The 15,985-nt window shown below is 45.5% G+C and overlaps 1 protein-coding gene across 2 annotated transcripts in view; it reads right to left on the reverse strand.

Moving 5' to 3' along the window:
* The window catches only part of Dnah7 (dynein axonemal heavy chain 7), a 209,756-nt gene that overhangs the window by 83,184 nt on the left and 110,587 nt on the right, over positions 1-15,985 (reverse strand). Inside the window, exons 38-43 of one of the 2 annotated variants that reach the window (XM_087902283.1) lie at positions 15,316-15,484; positions 13,822-13,948; positions 12,615-12,834; positions 6,456-7,328; positions 4,544-4,773; positions 353-683 (exon numbers count right to left, since the gene is read on the reverse strand). In XM_087902283.1, coding sequence (XP_087758409.1) covers positions 353-683; positions 4,544-4,773; positions 6,456-7,328; positions 12,615-12,834; positions 13,822-13,948; positions 15,316-15,484 — 1,950 coding nt within the window. The remainder of the gene's footprint in view (positions 1-352; positions 684-4,543; positions 4,774-6,455; positions 7,329-12,614; positions 12,835-13,821; positions 13,949-15,315; positions 15,485-15,985) is intronic. The other variant, XM_087902284.1, reaches the window with a different exon arrangement.

The raw sequence follows: 15,985 nt of genomic DNA on the forward strand, positions 1-15,985 counted from the left end.
AGAGGCAGAGAGCTCTGGAAAGAGCTGCCATGATGGGGATCGGGGACGAGACTGGGAAGGGTTGAGAGAGGGGTGGATATGATCAAATACAGTGTATGGAATTCTTGAAGAACTAACAAAAATAAATAAATCTTTAAAAACAGCAAGAATAAATTTCTAAAACAAAGTAGCGGTGACGCTGGCAGCTTTGTTCCCTTTCAAAAGAGCCTTCTTCATGAGGGTGCATCTCTGTTTTCAGAGAACCGGGAAATCCCCTTGTCAATTTAAAAGGGTTCCTGAAATTGGGTGGCGACTTGAGGGAACTCAACCGTGGTCCCCGGTGGCAAATCCTCGCCATCCGCATGGCTCTCACCTGCGCGGTCAGGGTGTCGAGGGCGGCCAGTGCCGACTCCAGGATGGGGAGGGCCTCGGCCAGGTCGGCGTCACACTCATCCTTGATGGCTTTGGCGGCCATGGCTTGATCGTTGGCGACTGTTTCGTCGGCTTTCACGATCTTCTCGGTCTTGGCAACCTCCACAGACTCCCTCTCGATGATGACCATCATGTCGTCCACCTCGCGGCTGGCGACCTTCAGCTGAGGGTGCAGGGCCTCCAGCTCGCTCTGCATGGTGGCCACCTGCGACGCGGCTGAATCCAGTTTGTCCAAGCCCACTTCGTATCGCTTCTTCATTTTCATCACCTCGCTGCAAGCAAAGAGGCGAGATGAGGTGAGACTCGGGGGCCTGCTTACCACATCAGGGGACACCTTGAGTGAGCTTGAGTTTGGTCTAAACGTCTTTCACAGGCCTTAGCTGATTGTGAAAAAAGCATGAACCCATCAATGCTGGATTCTGCACAATTACGATGAAACACTGATGTATCTTAGTCCTGTGTTTTCAGTGCCTCCAGGAATATGAAAAAAGCTCCGGAGAATACATAAGAACACTGGTGACAAGGCAAAGGGCCTCCTGTGACAAACTGGCACTACACCTGGAACCTTGGCCAGTCCCTTGTCACCTCGGCGAATTACTTTCAACAATTCTATAGGCTGTTTTTTTTTAAAAAAAAAAATAATTATTTACTTCAAAAAGACTTAAATGCCCCACATATGTCATTTTGAATATTGCCCGAGATGAAAAGGTACTTAAAATAGATTATATCTTCCCAGTAGTTGGGAAGTTGAAGTTATCCAGTCAGGGCTGTATTAGCCTAGGGTATACAGCGAGACCTGTGTTTAGAATGTATTTGAATTTAAAAATGTATCACATCTTGAAATAGTAATTTTTTATTAAGACAAAAGGGACAATTGAGGCTGATATTAAAACTAAACATCTTTTGTGCAAAGTGGTTTTTAAAGGAATAATAAATAATTTAAGTCCTTTAAAATTTACTATTTTAATATTCTTTAAAACACTTACCCACGTCCATATATGTTCTCTACTGAGAAAAATCTCCTTAGCTACAACAATTTATCTTAAAATATGACATATTTCAAAAATTTTCAAGAAAATAGCTAGAGTAGGAAGACAGTCTGACAGAGATAAAGTAACCCAAAGGGAAAGACAAAGACAACCATGGGAAAGGCTGTCATAGAGAGGGAGGATAAACTCAGAAATTCACATTTTTATCATGTGTTGAATTCCTTCTGCGAAAGCAAAACAGTTGACAAAAGTGTGGGGCAGAGAAGCCAGATTTCCCTACGGTCCTGTGCTGTGTGTGAAGTAGCCTCCGCCAGCGCCTGGGAGCAAGCCCTAGGACGGGGCTTGTAACAAAACTCATCCCAGAAGACTCTGCCAACTTTAAGTGTCGACTTTTTGGCAGGCGCCATGATGTCTTGTTTCTAGGTTCTAACTGGATAGCGAGAGTCCTGGAGCTTAATCTGCTCAAGACGCACAAACACAAGGTAAGAATTCTAGCAAAAGTTAACAGGGAACGTACAAATTCTCACTTGCAAGATCATCTGACAGGGAAGCTCTCACCCTCATCAAAGTTAGCCTTCTTCCTACAGCACGTGGAGACAGTTCCAGAAAACCACAGCTGGACCGGACACAAAGATCAGTGGACGGTAGGGAGCCTAACTGCACCGGCCAGATCCATCGGCGACACCGCTCCTGCTGTGGCCCAGGGAACGTAGGAGAAAAGGTGACACAGAGAGCCCGAATGCCCACAAGCCTTCTGCGTGCCTGCCTCTCTCAGAAAGGACGACATAAACCAAGACCTGAACAACAACAGAAGCCATACCCATGCTAACACGGAAAGGGAAAATCTCACAGGCTCCCGCCCAAGACGGAGAAGTACGGGCAACTGGGGGCTACTGAGAGAGGGAGAATCAGCCTCTTCCCAGATATGAGCTCCCTCACTGGCTGTTTAACACAAAGTGGTCAGACCTGAAATCACACACAAATAACAAGAATGGACTCATCGGGTTGTACGGATACATTTGATTGTGGGTGTGTATGTGTGTGTGTGTAAAAATATTTTAAAAGGCTATCAACTTGAGAAGAGGGGACATGGGAGGCGTTAGAAGAAGGAAAGAACGGGAAGGGAGAGATGATACAGTTATATTTTAATTAATTGGCAACAAATTATGAAGGGGAAAATGTAAAAGATAAAAGAGTAAAAGAACAAGGCGATTATCTGAAATGCCCTCCGCCATGGCTTTTTAACCCTGCTGTGAGTTTATATACTGCTGGTTTAGCCTCGTTTTCAGTTAGGCTGACCTTAAGCACTGCGAATATACAAATAAGAGCCTTGTTTATGGGTGATATCCCAAATTTAATCTCTGAGAACTTCTGGTCCTCCAGCACAGGTAAATGGAAAAGAACAAGCAAGATCCCATTGTTAGGTAAAGAATTTTGAGAGTCAAATAAATAAAGTCCTGTCAAGTTATGTCATAGTTCTGGGTGGGAACCGTAGATGTCATCTGACAGGTGGAAACATTACTAACAGTGAGACTGTAGGGTGTGGACCGCAGGAACCCAGACGATCTGGGATAATGTAGCAATAGACACTCTGAGTGGGGGATGAGGAATGTCCCCCACTTAGAGTGTCCGGGTACCATCTTCATCAATATGAAAAACAGCACTTCAAAATGCTTATGCTCTTGAATGAGCCTCTGAGAGATTTTGAGTTTAATTATGGAAACACATACTAATATTTCATGTTAAGGAATCTGCTTTAAGTATTTTTTTTTAATATTTAAAAGAATTTGCTCTATCCGGTTAATAGCCCTGAAATGTACTGTAAATATAATATAATTGAACTGTAGAATATGATCTCTGTTCTAGGTTTAAAACATCTCCAGAATTTTATAATGTACAATTTATGACTCATGATATGGATAAGTTTGATTTGCCAGACTCATTTAAGTAACTAAATGTGATTTGCTAAATCCAGGATAAAAAAAACATCAAGGGTGAAAATGCAAAGTCAGCCATTATCAGACCCCCCACCCCCACCCCCACCCCCACTGCAGGGGAAGCTACTCTGCCTCTCAATAAAGTCTTGCTGTGTTTCTGCTACAGAAATAATAAATACTACATAAAATTCACTTTAGAGAGCATTTGAGACTAAAGACTTCCTTCAGGGATATCACCACAGTTTTCTCAATTTCCAACTTTCAAGGAGAATGTTAATAAATTTTACATTTTTGAATGTGCAAGTCCGGTACTCATTTGCAGAAGCAAAGAAAGCCTAGGACCAACTTTTCCGAGAACTCACGTTGGCACTCACTGTAGGGAGGATAAGTCACTAAAATTTTCGAAACTTTTTTTAACTTTCAACCTTGACGTTAGTAAGTTTTAGATTTTAGAATGTGCACTTCAAGTATTGTTATGGCCAAAGGAAATTTGAGATCAAATTTCTCTGAAAACTTCTGTTGAGACCGGCTGTGGCCTATGCCTCTTGCACACACCATACTGACATTTTCAAATAGAAGGTTGGTAGAGAGAAAATCAAGTCTGTCTCTGCAATCGTGGCTGTGTAGACCCCCACAAGAAGACTTATAAATCATCTTATCCCTAATAAAAGGGGAAAAAAATCACTCACTAATGGTCCTTACTCAACATTAGCATCAAGGAATTCTCAGGATTTACCCTGCCTTATAGGGCACACCTTCATTCTTCCCCATGTGGGGGGCATCTGTATGGCCTCGAGGGTGCATCTGTGCATCGCGGTTTTGCACCTTGGGTAGCTGGCCTCGGAGACTGGACTGTCTCCATCTTCCAGCACTGAGCCTTGTAAACGTGGGCCAGTACACCCAGTTTCTGTTTCTCCCCCTTGGGTTCTGGGGATTGAAATTCAGATCTTCATACGGCTACCTCCCTAGTCCCGCCTTCACTCCTGCGGGAAACGAAATGATAGATTTACGGTGTACTAGGCAACATAATTCAGCCTAAGAACGAGACCTGCTTCCTGCCCTCAGACTCATAGGATTGAACCTCAAAGTTTCGACAACAGTAAATTTATAGGAAAAGTGTGTGATCCCATCATTGCTATGTCGGTTTCACACAAACATGTTTAAACGCTCATAGCGTACTTAAGACCAGATTTTTTTCGTCCTTACTTTCTTTTCTTTTCTAGCAAGAGTTTGAAAGTAGAGATAAGTTCCAGATAGGAGGTGGGAGTCACGTAGTTGTATCTCTGCAGCTCATTATGGAACGACGTCGACAAGTTGATGGTGGACGTGTGGAAGTTCTTGCACATCTCGATACAGCCCTCTAGGATCTCCCCCGACATTTCGATATCTTCCAGGAACCGTGACGCCACCGCTTCCAACGCGTCTTCCGGCCACGACTGAATTTAAAATGAATATTATCAGCAGTTGCTCAAGGTCGCTAGGACTATCCTGTCGTGGCTGCAGCCCTTTGTGTGTTGTGAATTAGAGACAAAGAGGACTCGTTTAAGGCTTGGAGTGGGAAAGACTCCATAGAGGGCTTTCTTCCTGCCCTTGCCTGCTTAAGGCAGGGTGGTGGTAGCTAATGCAGGTAGCGACCCTGTCCAGTGTGCTCTGGCATTAGAAAAATTGTTATTGAGTGTCGACGGGATAAAGAAAGAGGAGGCTCTGAACTCAGTGTGTACTTCTCTCTGCATGACATGTATTATTTCATTTAATCCTCCCCACGGTTATTATACTTTCCCCCTAAACAACGGAATCACACAAATGACCACCTCGATGATGTCCCTCAGATAGCTCAAGGACAGTTCCAAGTCAGCAAGCCTGCACCGCCACCGTTCCTCCCTCCCCAGCCGAGCTGGATTCTTCCTCAACTCGGTAGACATCACCATCAGTCACCAACACGCCGGAGTCAAGGCGCAGGACTTCCTCCATCCGCTCCTCCTCCTCGACCCCCTAAAACAACTTCTAAACTCTTTTCCTTCTTCCCACACCACTGCTGCCCGAACTCAGGTTTCTGCTATCATCAGCCGGTGTGAGCCAGCGTGACCATCCCTGTCTTCACTCCCGGTAAAGACAAAAAAATAACTTTTCAAAATGCAAAGGTGCCATGGCACACTTCCCGACCCAACCCCGGAAGTCTGCCCAGTGCACACGTGGTAAGATCCAAACCAACTTGCAGATCTTTGTCTGAACCAGCCCTGCCTACCCTTGTGACCTCAACTGGGCCACATCCCTCGGCTCCTTCACCCTAACCTCTCTGCCCTTCCCCCAGCCCCATTTTACAGTTCTTATCTGTGCCAGGGTCTTGGTTTGGGTCAGTTTTTCTTTTCTCTTAAAGGTTTTCTATAGAAAGCCTTTGCTCCTTATATGTACAGTTGTTACAGCGTTCTGGTAAAAGCAAGAAAGGAGCCAGCAAAGGACACTCGCCTGGAATGAACGACATGGCAGTAAAGGTCTGTGTAACTTTCCATTATCACAATGGTTGGGTTAGATCTACATACAGGACCTCAGCCACACATGTGCTCAGAGTCCGCTCTGTGACTGAAATGTAAACCAGGAGGATCTGAGTTTTCATATACTCTGCTGTTTTTTCTCCGGCCCTGTCAGAGCTTCTGTCCCTGTGTCTTCAGCTTCCTGCTTTCTGAGACAGAACTTTACTACAGAAATGCCCATGGTGTTTTCCCTTCTGATTTTTGTCAGGTTCTGTAAACAGCGCAGAGGGTGGAGTGAGCCAGAAGTGGGTCTGTAGCTCAGCTCTACAAGTCTTTTCCCAGCATGCCCTCTTGGCTCCCTTAGCCCTACCCACGCTTCTATGGCCAGTCCCTCCCCAATCTCTTTTCAGCTATGTTGTTTCCTATTGGGACCCTGATACAAGGACAGGTTAATCCTAACACTTTCTGTAATGCATTTAGATTAATGAATGAAATCTTGTAATGTTGCTATAACTGCATACGACACATTATGATAAAAATGAAAGATTCACAAACCTATACTTTGGGGTGGAGTCGAGAAATATTTCACGATGATGGAGATTCAACCTTTCTAGGTTTCTATCCAAATTTCACGGGGACATACGTACCTGGAACCAGTCGATGGTGCAACAGTTAACCAGGGCAGGGAATTTCCTCAGACGGATCCGAAAGGCATCTCCGATGGGGCTCATGGCCAGGACCACATGCAGTTGGCTGCGGCAGCGGTCGATGAACATGTTGAAAAGTGCAATGGGGCTCCCGTCCGTTTGCTTGGTCTTATCCCGCTGGCGGTCCAGCTGGCGCATCTTCTCGCAGATCTCTTGCTTCTCGTCCAAAGCAAAGAGGTTTGGAACCTCCCCGGCGTTCAGCAGGTTGTTGATGTCTTCCAGGAAGGACTCCCTTTTGATCTGCGTGTCCGTGAACAGGAAGACCCCCTGCATGTCGCCTTCCGCGCACTTCCGTAAGATCACTTTTAAATCTTCGCGCCACTCGTTGCTCCCGTAGCCCTTGGAGATCTCCACCTGGAAGACGGAAAAGTCGGCCATGTGGGCCGCCAGCCTCGTGGCCGACTGCCTTCCGCTCCCGCCAACGCCCACGAGGAGAGCGTGGCTCCTCGGCTGCTTCAAGATCCGGGAGATCCGACTGATGTGTTCGATGGCAAACCGGAACAAGACCAGGTTCATGGGCTTTTTGCTCATGTTGTTGTATTCGTCGAGGTGGCTTTCCACGATCATCCGAAGTAAGTCCACGTCTGCGATTTCCCTGTAGTAGGTATCCTCCCTCTTCGGGTCGTGAAAATCACAAAACATTAAACTTCGTAAGTCATCTTCTTCCACAATGCCGTCATAATCGAAATCCAAGTTGCTGAAGAGTTCATGAAAATCTTCCTGCATGTAGTTTCTTAGAACTTCCTGTATGTAGTTAATCAGCCAGCTTCTGTCGGCGTTATCCAGAAGGCGATCATAATATACTCTGAGGACCTGCACAGTTTTAAAAGTGGCTTTAAGAATAATATTTTCTTAAGTCTGCTTATTTATTCTGTGTCAATTATAAAACACCAAGTAGATAGTATGAAAGCCAGCCCTGAAATAGCCACAAGCTTGATCCAAAGCATATGCAAAGACTATGTCCTAATAAAGTTTAAATATTAATTTTAATTATGTCTGTTGGATACAACAGTCGCCTTCAGCGACGCCCAATGAAAAGTAATTTGTCCCCAGCCGTGGTGTCTGTGCAGCACGTCAGTGAGCAGCAGGGCATGACAGCCCTAAGGGTGCGGTCGTGGCGTGCTTAGCTTGGTGATGACCAATAACAGCGCCTCGCTACAGTCGAGACCTAGTCAACCGCAGGAAAACCATGCCTGGTATTGGAAACCTAGCCAGCTCCCCAGTGCGAGGAGGCCGTGATTACTGCAGGGGAATCGACACCACTGATTTCCTGAACCAGCACCATCTCCACCAGCAATCGAGAAACACGTGTTCTTGTTCTCAAGGTAACATAGTCTTCACAGCCTCATCAAGGAGGCGTGTCTGTGCGACAGAGTGAACCACTACCGAAAACCACAACCAATCAAAATGCCGAATAGTGGAGCCCGGTCCGAATGAATACACCTGCAAAACACCCCCACACCCGAGGCTCTGAGAACATCGTGGAAGAGGGGGGAGAGGTCTAAGAACCAGAGGACCGGAGGAGCAGGGAGTCTGCTGCAAGGCTGTGTTTGCTAGTAACATCAGAAGTGACGTACACAAGGCCCCACCAACACAGCTGGCCAAACATGCGCTACACAAGGATGCTCCTAACAGAGGCGTCCAACTGGACAAGGAGCAGCCCACTAGCCTGCAACCCTGCACAAAGACCTACAGGCAACTGAGGAGAAACGGAAGCGTGAGAGATGGCTGGGGCACGAAAGAACAAACCAAATGGTTCAGGGCCAAATGGTCATCCCGGAAAATATCCATACAAGTAACATTATAAACATTATGTTTAGGAATATGTGTGTGTGTGTATTATATATATATATATATAATATGTATGCGATAACTATATGCATGCAGTAATAATTAGTGAAAAAATAGGCCATGAATTTGAAGAGGACCCGAGAAGGGGTGTATGGGAGGGTTTGAGGGGAAGAAAGGGAAAGGAGAAATGTTGTAACTATATCATAATCTCAAAATTAATACGCAAATAAACTTTAGAAAGCAATTTGCAGAGGCTGATGGACTGGGTGTCTGCAAAGGGACTGAGGCCCTGAGGTGAGTGAGTTCCTCGGCTGACTGCTCAGGTCCGGGTCGCAGATATGATCACTGGGAGCCAGGGTTTGTCAGCTCCCTTCCCAACGCATTGCTTTTTTCCTAGATAGGTAACTTTTTAAGGGTTATTAGCAAATTATTTGCTGTGTCTTTAAGTACATTTCTTTTTTTTTGTAGACAATTGTCTTGGATCAGGGACAGTTGTTTCAGACACGTGGTGGACATCTCAAACATCTCCGGTGGAATCGATTCCAGAAGCAATTATTAGAATAAATCTGATTATATGCATGTGATTTGGAGCCACAATAAATAAGCAACTTTTCTGTCTTCGACAATTAATCCTTCATGCCGATATTACTGTCCTGCAGTCAGAGTTCATTTTGGATCGAATCACACATCCCAACGCTTGAGACTGGGTCTTGAAGGAGACAATTATTGCTAGGTGATATCAAAAGGGCCCTAATTGGACAGGACAGGAGATCTTTCTTCAGGAAGGGGTGCTTTGCTAGCATGCTCTCTCGCGTGCCTGCCCCGCCCCTTTCTCTCTCTAACTCACTCAGAGGGCCTTCTTTGGAAAGTTAGCATCCCAAGTGCTGGGTTTCAGTGTGCTGAGCTCAGCTGCAATGCTTTCTGATGTGCTGTGGGCACCTCACACCCATCAAAGCGAGGCTAACAAGCACTGTCTCTGTCTTCCGTATTGTCTTCTCACTTTTTAGGTAGTCTCCTTCGCAGCGTGAGGAAATTTAATTTTGGGAAAAACTCCAACTCCTCCATCTCTTTTTCTCCTGGGGGTGTTGTTTTTCTTTGTTTTTGTAGAATACCAATATTTAACAGGGTCACTAGGTAATATGCTCGCTAAAGTTCGGACACCATAGAGAAACCGAGGGGAATGGGAGGAAGCCAGTTCCCTCCAAAACCGTGTTATGAAATTAGATCAGGTCCTTCCCAGCAGTACCTGGGAAGGAAAAGGGCACCCACCGTAGTCTTCGACATATATTAAGCCCTGAAGGAAACTGTCTTCAGTCAACAGAAATAAAGCGCAAATTAGACTCCTGAATTCAATACTTCACAGTTTTTGAAATGCTGAGAACAATGTGTCAAATATTGTTCTCGGCACCTGAAGATAAACAAAGAGAAAAGGGAAATCTTCCCGGTGGAGTCGGTGTGCTGGGGGAGATGGACAATAAGAAGCATAATAAACAAGCTTCCTGACAGGCTGGGAGTTGGAAAGTGTTATTGAATGGGGGCGGGGGGCAGGCGGGACATAGGACAGGGAAGTCTGAACTGCTAGGGTGGAGGTGGGGTGGCATTAAACGGCATGGTCAGTGGGGACATCACGGAGGCAGGATCTGAGGTGGCTAGGTCCAGTAGCCCCGCATCAGAGAGGAAGCCTGCCAAACACCCTGAGGGGAAGGGATACAGGGACCCAAACCACTGGACCCCACTGGACTAAAATGCTGAACTTCCACAGAGAAGCGTGTATGTGGGAGAATATAAAATAATCATTAAAATTACAAGGGTTTCTTTTTTTGTTATGAGCCTTGGTAAATGTTCAAAGAACTATTAGTGATTGCTAACAGCCAATAATCTGATGGAGTCCGGAAAAGGCTAAAAGCTGGCTGAGTCACACATACACCGGCATCTATAACCTACTCCCTGGCATGTCCAGTCCCACACGATAAGGTCGATGACGCCATATCCCTTCTGCCTGCCTCCCCTTTGAGTCCTCATTCACCGGCAGTCACTGAGCACTTGTTACCGGCCGGGCTCCTGGGAAAGGGACTGATAAGCAAAGGCTGATACAATGACAAAGACAGCAAGCAAACAAAACATTTAAATGTGCTAGGTGATGCTAAGTGCGATGAAAAAAAAGAATAAATAAACCGAAGTAATGATTAGTAAACCTATGGGGCTGGGTGACTTGTGTAATAAGAATGTATCTAAGTCTTGACCATAAGCCTTTATATAGCGGGAAGAAAATAATGCAGAAAGAAGGATGATAAAGGGGAGAACTCCTGAGATGGAAAATTCTAGATGCCTCCTAGAGTAAGACTGGTTCGTGATAAAATGCTGTCTTGTTCTAAATCTTTACTTAATTGCAAAATTTCTGTGTTGAAATCCTCCCTCCCAGATGATGCTGGTGGGACTGGTGGACAGGGCTCTGTAATTAGGTCATGGGGCAGAGTGCCCATAAGCAGATTAATGTCATACACAGAAACCGGGGAGCACCCCACCACTTCCAGCCATGTGAACACAGAGAGAAAGCCCTGTCCGCAAACAAGCAACAGGCTCTCCATGGACACTACATGCGCCACTGCCCAGATTTGGTACTGTTTGAAATGAAACGCTTGTCACTGATAAGCTGCTCGGTCTAAAGGTTCTTGGGTAAAGTGCCTCCTCCCCTCAAAGAAGGTACTAAACAGAACAGCTATAAGGAGATAACGACGAAGGCTGCCGCATCAGATTGAGAGGGGACGCTGGTGCAGAACTCACTTTAGAAGCTCTGGTTTATTAGGGGAAGGGAAGGGAAGGGACGCAAAGTCATGCTCGGGCCTCGAGGTGGAAGAAACAGGCTTAGACAAAAGCAAAACAACAGATGGAAATCTAAACAAACCAACGTCTCCAAAGGAAGGAGGGCCTTCCCTTCAAAACCTGGAGAGCAGCTTCTTAAAGGAGAATAAAAGAAAGAGGGGGAGGCTGGAGAGGGAGGTGGAGCAGAGAGGAGCCTCCTCAGAGAGCGGTTGTCAGAGCACATCCCCGCTAGCAGATCCCAGAAAGAGATGAACGTCAGAAGTTTGTCAGCTTCAGGGACTGGAGGGGACTTGCACACCACAGTCTGTGACACAGAGCAGAGAAAAGTCGGGAACCGTCCATGGAGAACTTCCAAGTCCCTACACACTGCTTCTTAACTCTCTGTCCCTGGGACAGCTGCAGGGAGGCACGACCTGACCTCTTAAGGGTATCGGGACTTGGACTTTTCCAAGTGACCGCCGCCATCTGTGAGAGACAGGCCATGTTCTAACAGAAGGCACGAGCTTCCAATGACCGCCAGGCTACTCCCTTGGCACTTTCTCTCACTTCCAGAATATTCTGTGGCTCATTGGCTCACTAAAGTTGGAGCCTCTGGCCCCATCCCCAGATGTGAGACACACCCAGCCACAGTCAAGGGTGGTGGGATTGCCAGGTCAGACTTTCCAAAGCACAGCTTTAACCTGGCTGCGGCCATAACTTCCAAGTGCAGGCGAGGGCCGCTCAGATTCAGACTGGCATTTGCAAGGATTTAGGATCTCAAACATTGTATCTAGAGCGCCTCGGGAAACTGGTTTGTATCTCTCAAATCGTACTGACGGTACCGCGCAGATTTAGTCTGGCAGCATAGCCCAACTGCTATCTTTATTAAAGATTCAAATGACTGTATTACTCATATGTGGAAAACAGGGTGGGGCTCGGTGTTTTCTTTCCACTTCTCTGTAGCCTCGATGACCATTTAAAATATCAAACTATGATTTTCAATGTGTCACCTTTGGTGATTTCTCTCTTCCCTCCTCCTTCCAAGTTTCTGGAAGAAAATGAACACGGACAGAAAGAAGGAGGAGGACATCCTCGCCTTATTCCCAAGAGAATGGAGAGATTGCTTCTGTGTGCTCAGACTAGGAATCCCGACACGTTTTGCAGAGTAGTTTTGTTCTCTCTGGGACATGGATGCTTTAGAACCACCTGCTTGGAGTTGTCCTGTCGCAGAGGACGCTCTAAGGAGAACTGGGGAGGGTTAAGACGCTGAAAGGCTGAAATTAGCTCCTGCTTCGAGATAGCCTAAGTCAAAATGCAAGATTAGACATTAAATACTCTAAAATTTCAGGTATTAAATACTCTAAAATTTACCTGCCATGGCCTACGCAATGTCAAGTACCTAAGTGAGCCTCGACCACATGCACTACTGAGTTTTCCTCTCTACTCAGTCTCTGGCACCGAGCTCTTGCTCTCTCGTAACCACATTGGGCGGAGATGGAATCTTACCTCGTGGACCCACAGGCGTTTAATGGCCTCTTTGTTCTCTGCTGTTTCTGGTCTCGACAGACAAACGCCTTGAATGACGCGGGAGAAATCGCGAAGGTTGAACAGGTAGTGAGACTTAGCCGGGGTAGGCAAGAGATTCTTCATGGCGTCCTTGTACAGGGCCATTGTGCCGTGCACAATTTGTGTGGTCAAGTCCAGAAAATCATCTGGAAACTTATAACTTAGGGGAAAAAGAATTGCCAGAAAAAAGTTAGCAAACACAACAACCGGCTATTAGCACTCAGGTGATTAGTGTAACATTTTCAATTGTGATCGAAGCAATTTGGCTTATAAAATTCCCGCTTCTAACTATTCTGGAGTTCACTTCTTTTCAAGAAGCGTTCCACTTAGTATTCTGTGGTATGTCCAAAGGAACCCTGTGAATTTGGCAGGATCAGCTAACTTTGTGGATTTCAGCTGTGCACAAAAGTGTAAGAACCAGGCAAATGCCACCACACGCCAAGCCAAATCTTCCCTAGCTGGTACACTTTTTGAAATTCTCAATTTTATACAAATAGGATCCATAAAGAAATATGTGCTTCCAGAAAAAAAAGAGAATAAAAATTACCAAAAAAAATAAGAGAGGTAAAATATATTATTAAATAGAGTAAAGTAGAATAAAGTCCATTGGGAAAGATTGGCTGCATTCAACTCCTGGCTCAGCAAGAAGCTGGGTGTCTGTTCCATCACCGTTGGGTCGGGTAAGAAATAGCCATTTCCCAGGAATGGGTTTCAGGGAGCCAGGATGGTTGAGAGCCGGGTAACGGATCCCTGATGACCACTCATCTCCTGGGTTAGAACTGAATCCCTACAGCTGGGAACCATTTCCCCAGTCTCTATCTGAAATGTGGGGGCGGGAACTCCCGTGTGGAACACAAGGTTCCCCCAGAGGATATCGAAGTTACAGCGCAAGCTGGACACTTCCTTCCAACCTTAATCATTCTCGGTTACGAAAACTCAAGAGAAGCGGGGAGCAGAATTCAGTGACCGCCTTGTGCTGTGTTCTCACACTAGGGCAGGAGAGGAATGGAGAACAGTGACGTCACCTGTTACCCTTCTCTGTCTGGGGAGGCTTTCACTAGAGTATGTACTAAATACAACTCGTTGGATACATTCCTAAGAATTTTATATTTTTTAAAAAGAAGCCGCGCAATCCTGAATTCCCTACCAGGTCCTCAGGTGCCAGGTCAGGATTCTGGAGAAGATGGTGAACATGGACTTGTCGCTAAACTCATTGATGGTGACGATGTTGAAATGTCTCACATAGCGAGGGGTTATTGGATTGCGGCCACCGCCTAAGGATTAGAAAGCAGAATTCCTTGTTTGTTATTTGTTTGTCGAGACAGGGTTCTTCTGTATAGCCCTGGCTGTCCTGGAACTCTTTTTGTAGACCAGGCTGGCCTCGAACTCACAGAGATCCGCCTGCCTCTGCCTCCCGAGTGCTGGGATTAAAGGCGTGGGTCACCACCACCCAGAGCAGGAGAGAATAATTCTTAATATTGCTAGAATAATGCCAAAGTATCTTCTTTACTTCTTGGCAGTTTAACTTGGAAGGTGATAAACTGATGTCACACAGAAAGAATTAAAAAGTAATTAACTGTTTGGGGAGACACTAATATCAAAACTATTTCCACTCAAACTTGAGGTGACTTTTTTTAACTGCATGACTTGAGTGAACTCAGTTTGGTTATTTTATCCTAATTCCTCCCCCACACCTTGATTGACTTCCTGTGAGACCAATCTATGAGAGCATGCCGCCACTTCGCTGGCTACTTACAATTTTAAGAGTCTGGAGAATGTCTTACTTCCATAAATAGTGATCACATTTTCAAACACAAGACTTCCATAAAGGATGTAGCCTTTAACAGTTATTCTCAGAACTGTATCATATTTAAAGTATATAGGGCTGGGGTCAAAGCTTAGGGAACCACACAGGCTTAGCACTCCCTAGGCTCTGGGTCCAGCCCTCAGGCCGACAAACAAAATGCAGACAGTAACAGTTACTCGACAAAGTGATTTTTCTCTTATACTCGTCGGTAGAGAAGTGCTTTTAAAAGCACATAATAGTTTTAGCATATATTGTGCACATGCCCTGAAGCAGTATATTCAGAGAAATTTTTCAGTAGGGTGCCAGATTGAAGGCAGAAGGAAGGAGTGAAAGGTCTCCAGCTAGCAGAATCAAGCCGCTGTAGGCGTATCAAGATTAGCCTGGTTCGCGAACTTCTCTTTGAAAACGAAAAGGGAACTAAAGAGCTCGTTCCTCTGGGTTCTCGCTATTTTAATTCTTCATAGCAAACTTTAAATCCAGAGAAGGGGTGTGCATTGGTGCAGAAGAATGACTATCTCTGATGCTTCAAGAATGGCACAGGGGTGGATGCCAGCTGGTCCTGGGGGACTATGTAGGGGTAGGACATGGGGAGTCAACTTCCAGAAAATACTAACAGGTTTGGAAGAATTGGTTGGCCAGTGTTCTAACCAGGGCCACCCATTTTATGAAATTAACATTCCATTAGCTTTCAGTGGAAACAGGTTTGAAAATGCGTTCCCCAAGCACTGTAACTCAGGATTGTTCCATTGGGTTTCTCCTTCTTTCTCCAGCCATCTCCTTAGATACAGCTGGGGCGGTCCTCTCTCCTAACAGCCGCAGACTCGGAACGCATACCTGGAGGGCCCATAGCGCACATGATCTGGATGTCCACTAGCTTAATCACCGAGCAGTCCTTGAGGTCGTACCAGTTCCAGTGGTCCAGCCACTGTCTGAGTAACTCAATGGGCGGCTGAGCCCCGTAGACCTCCCGGGCAGGCATATTGACATCGTCGACAAAGACAACCTAAGAGAGGAAAGAGGAGAAACGTTAGAGAAGAGGCGCACTGGAACCCCTTGTGGTAGCACACGCCTATAATTCTTGTACTTGGGAGGCAGAGGCAAGAGATCTCTGAGTTTGAAGCCAGTCTGGTCTATATAGTGAGTTCTAGGCCAACCAGGGCTACATAGTGAGACATAGTCTCCAAAAGAATAATAAATAAATATTTATTATTAGTTTTTATTAGAAAGTTCTAGTACTTGACATAGAGCCCAATTATATAAATGATGCCGGGCAGATTATTAGTCTGTATTCCTAACAGATATAAAGTATACATCTGAGAAGTGGTAGTTTCTTTTTCAAACAAGAACACTATCTTTAGACTTCCATAGAAATAAGGAGACCTTCTCATTACTAATATTTATACATTGGTGGTTCAAAGCTTATAAATCCATTTTATGCCATTTGCTTCTCAAGATATCCTTTTCCCTGTGAAATACTTTGACTTGTTAAATAGCACAGAGGTGT

This window comes from Myodes glareolus, chromosome 27, assembly GCF_982192425.1.
Source record: "Myodes glareolus chromosome 27, mMyoGla1.1, whole genome shotgun sequence".
Lineage (NCBI taxonomy): Eukaryota > Metazoa > Chordata > Mammalia > Rodentia > Cricetidae > Myodes > Myodes glareolus.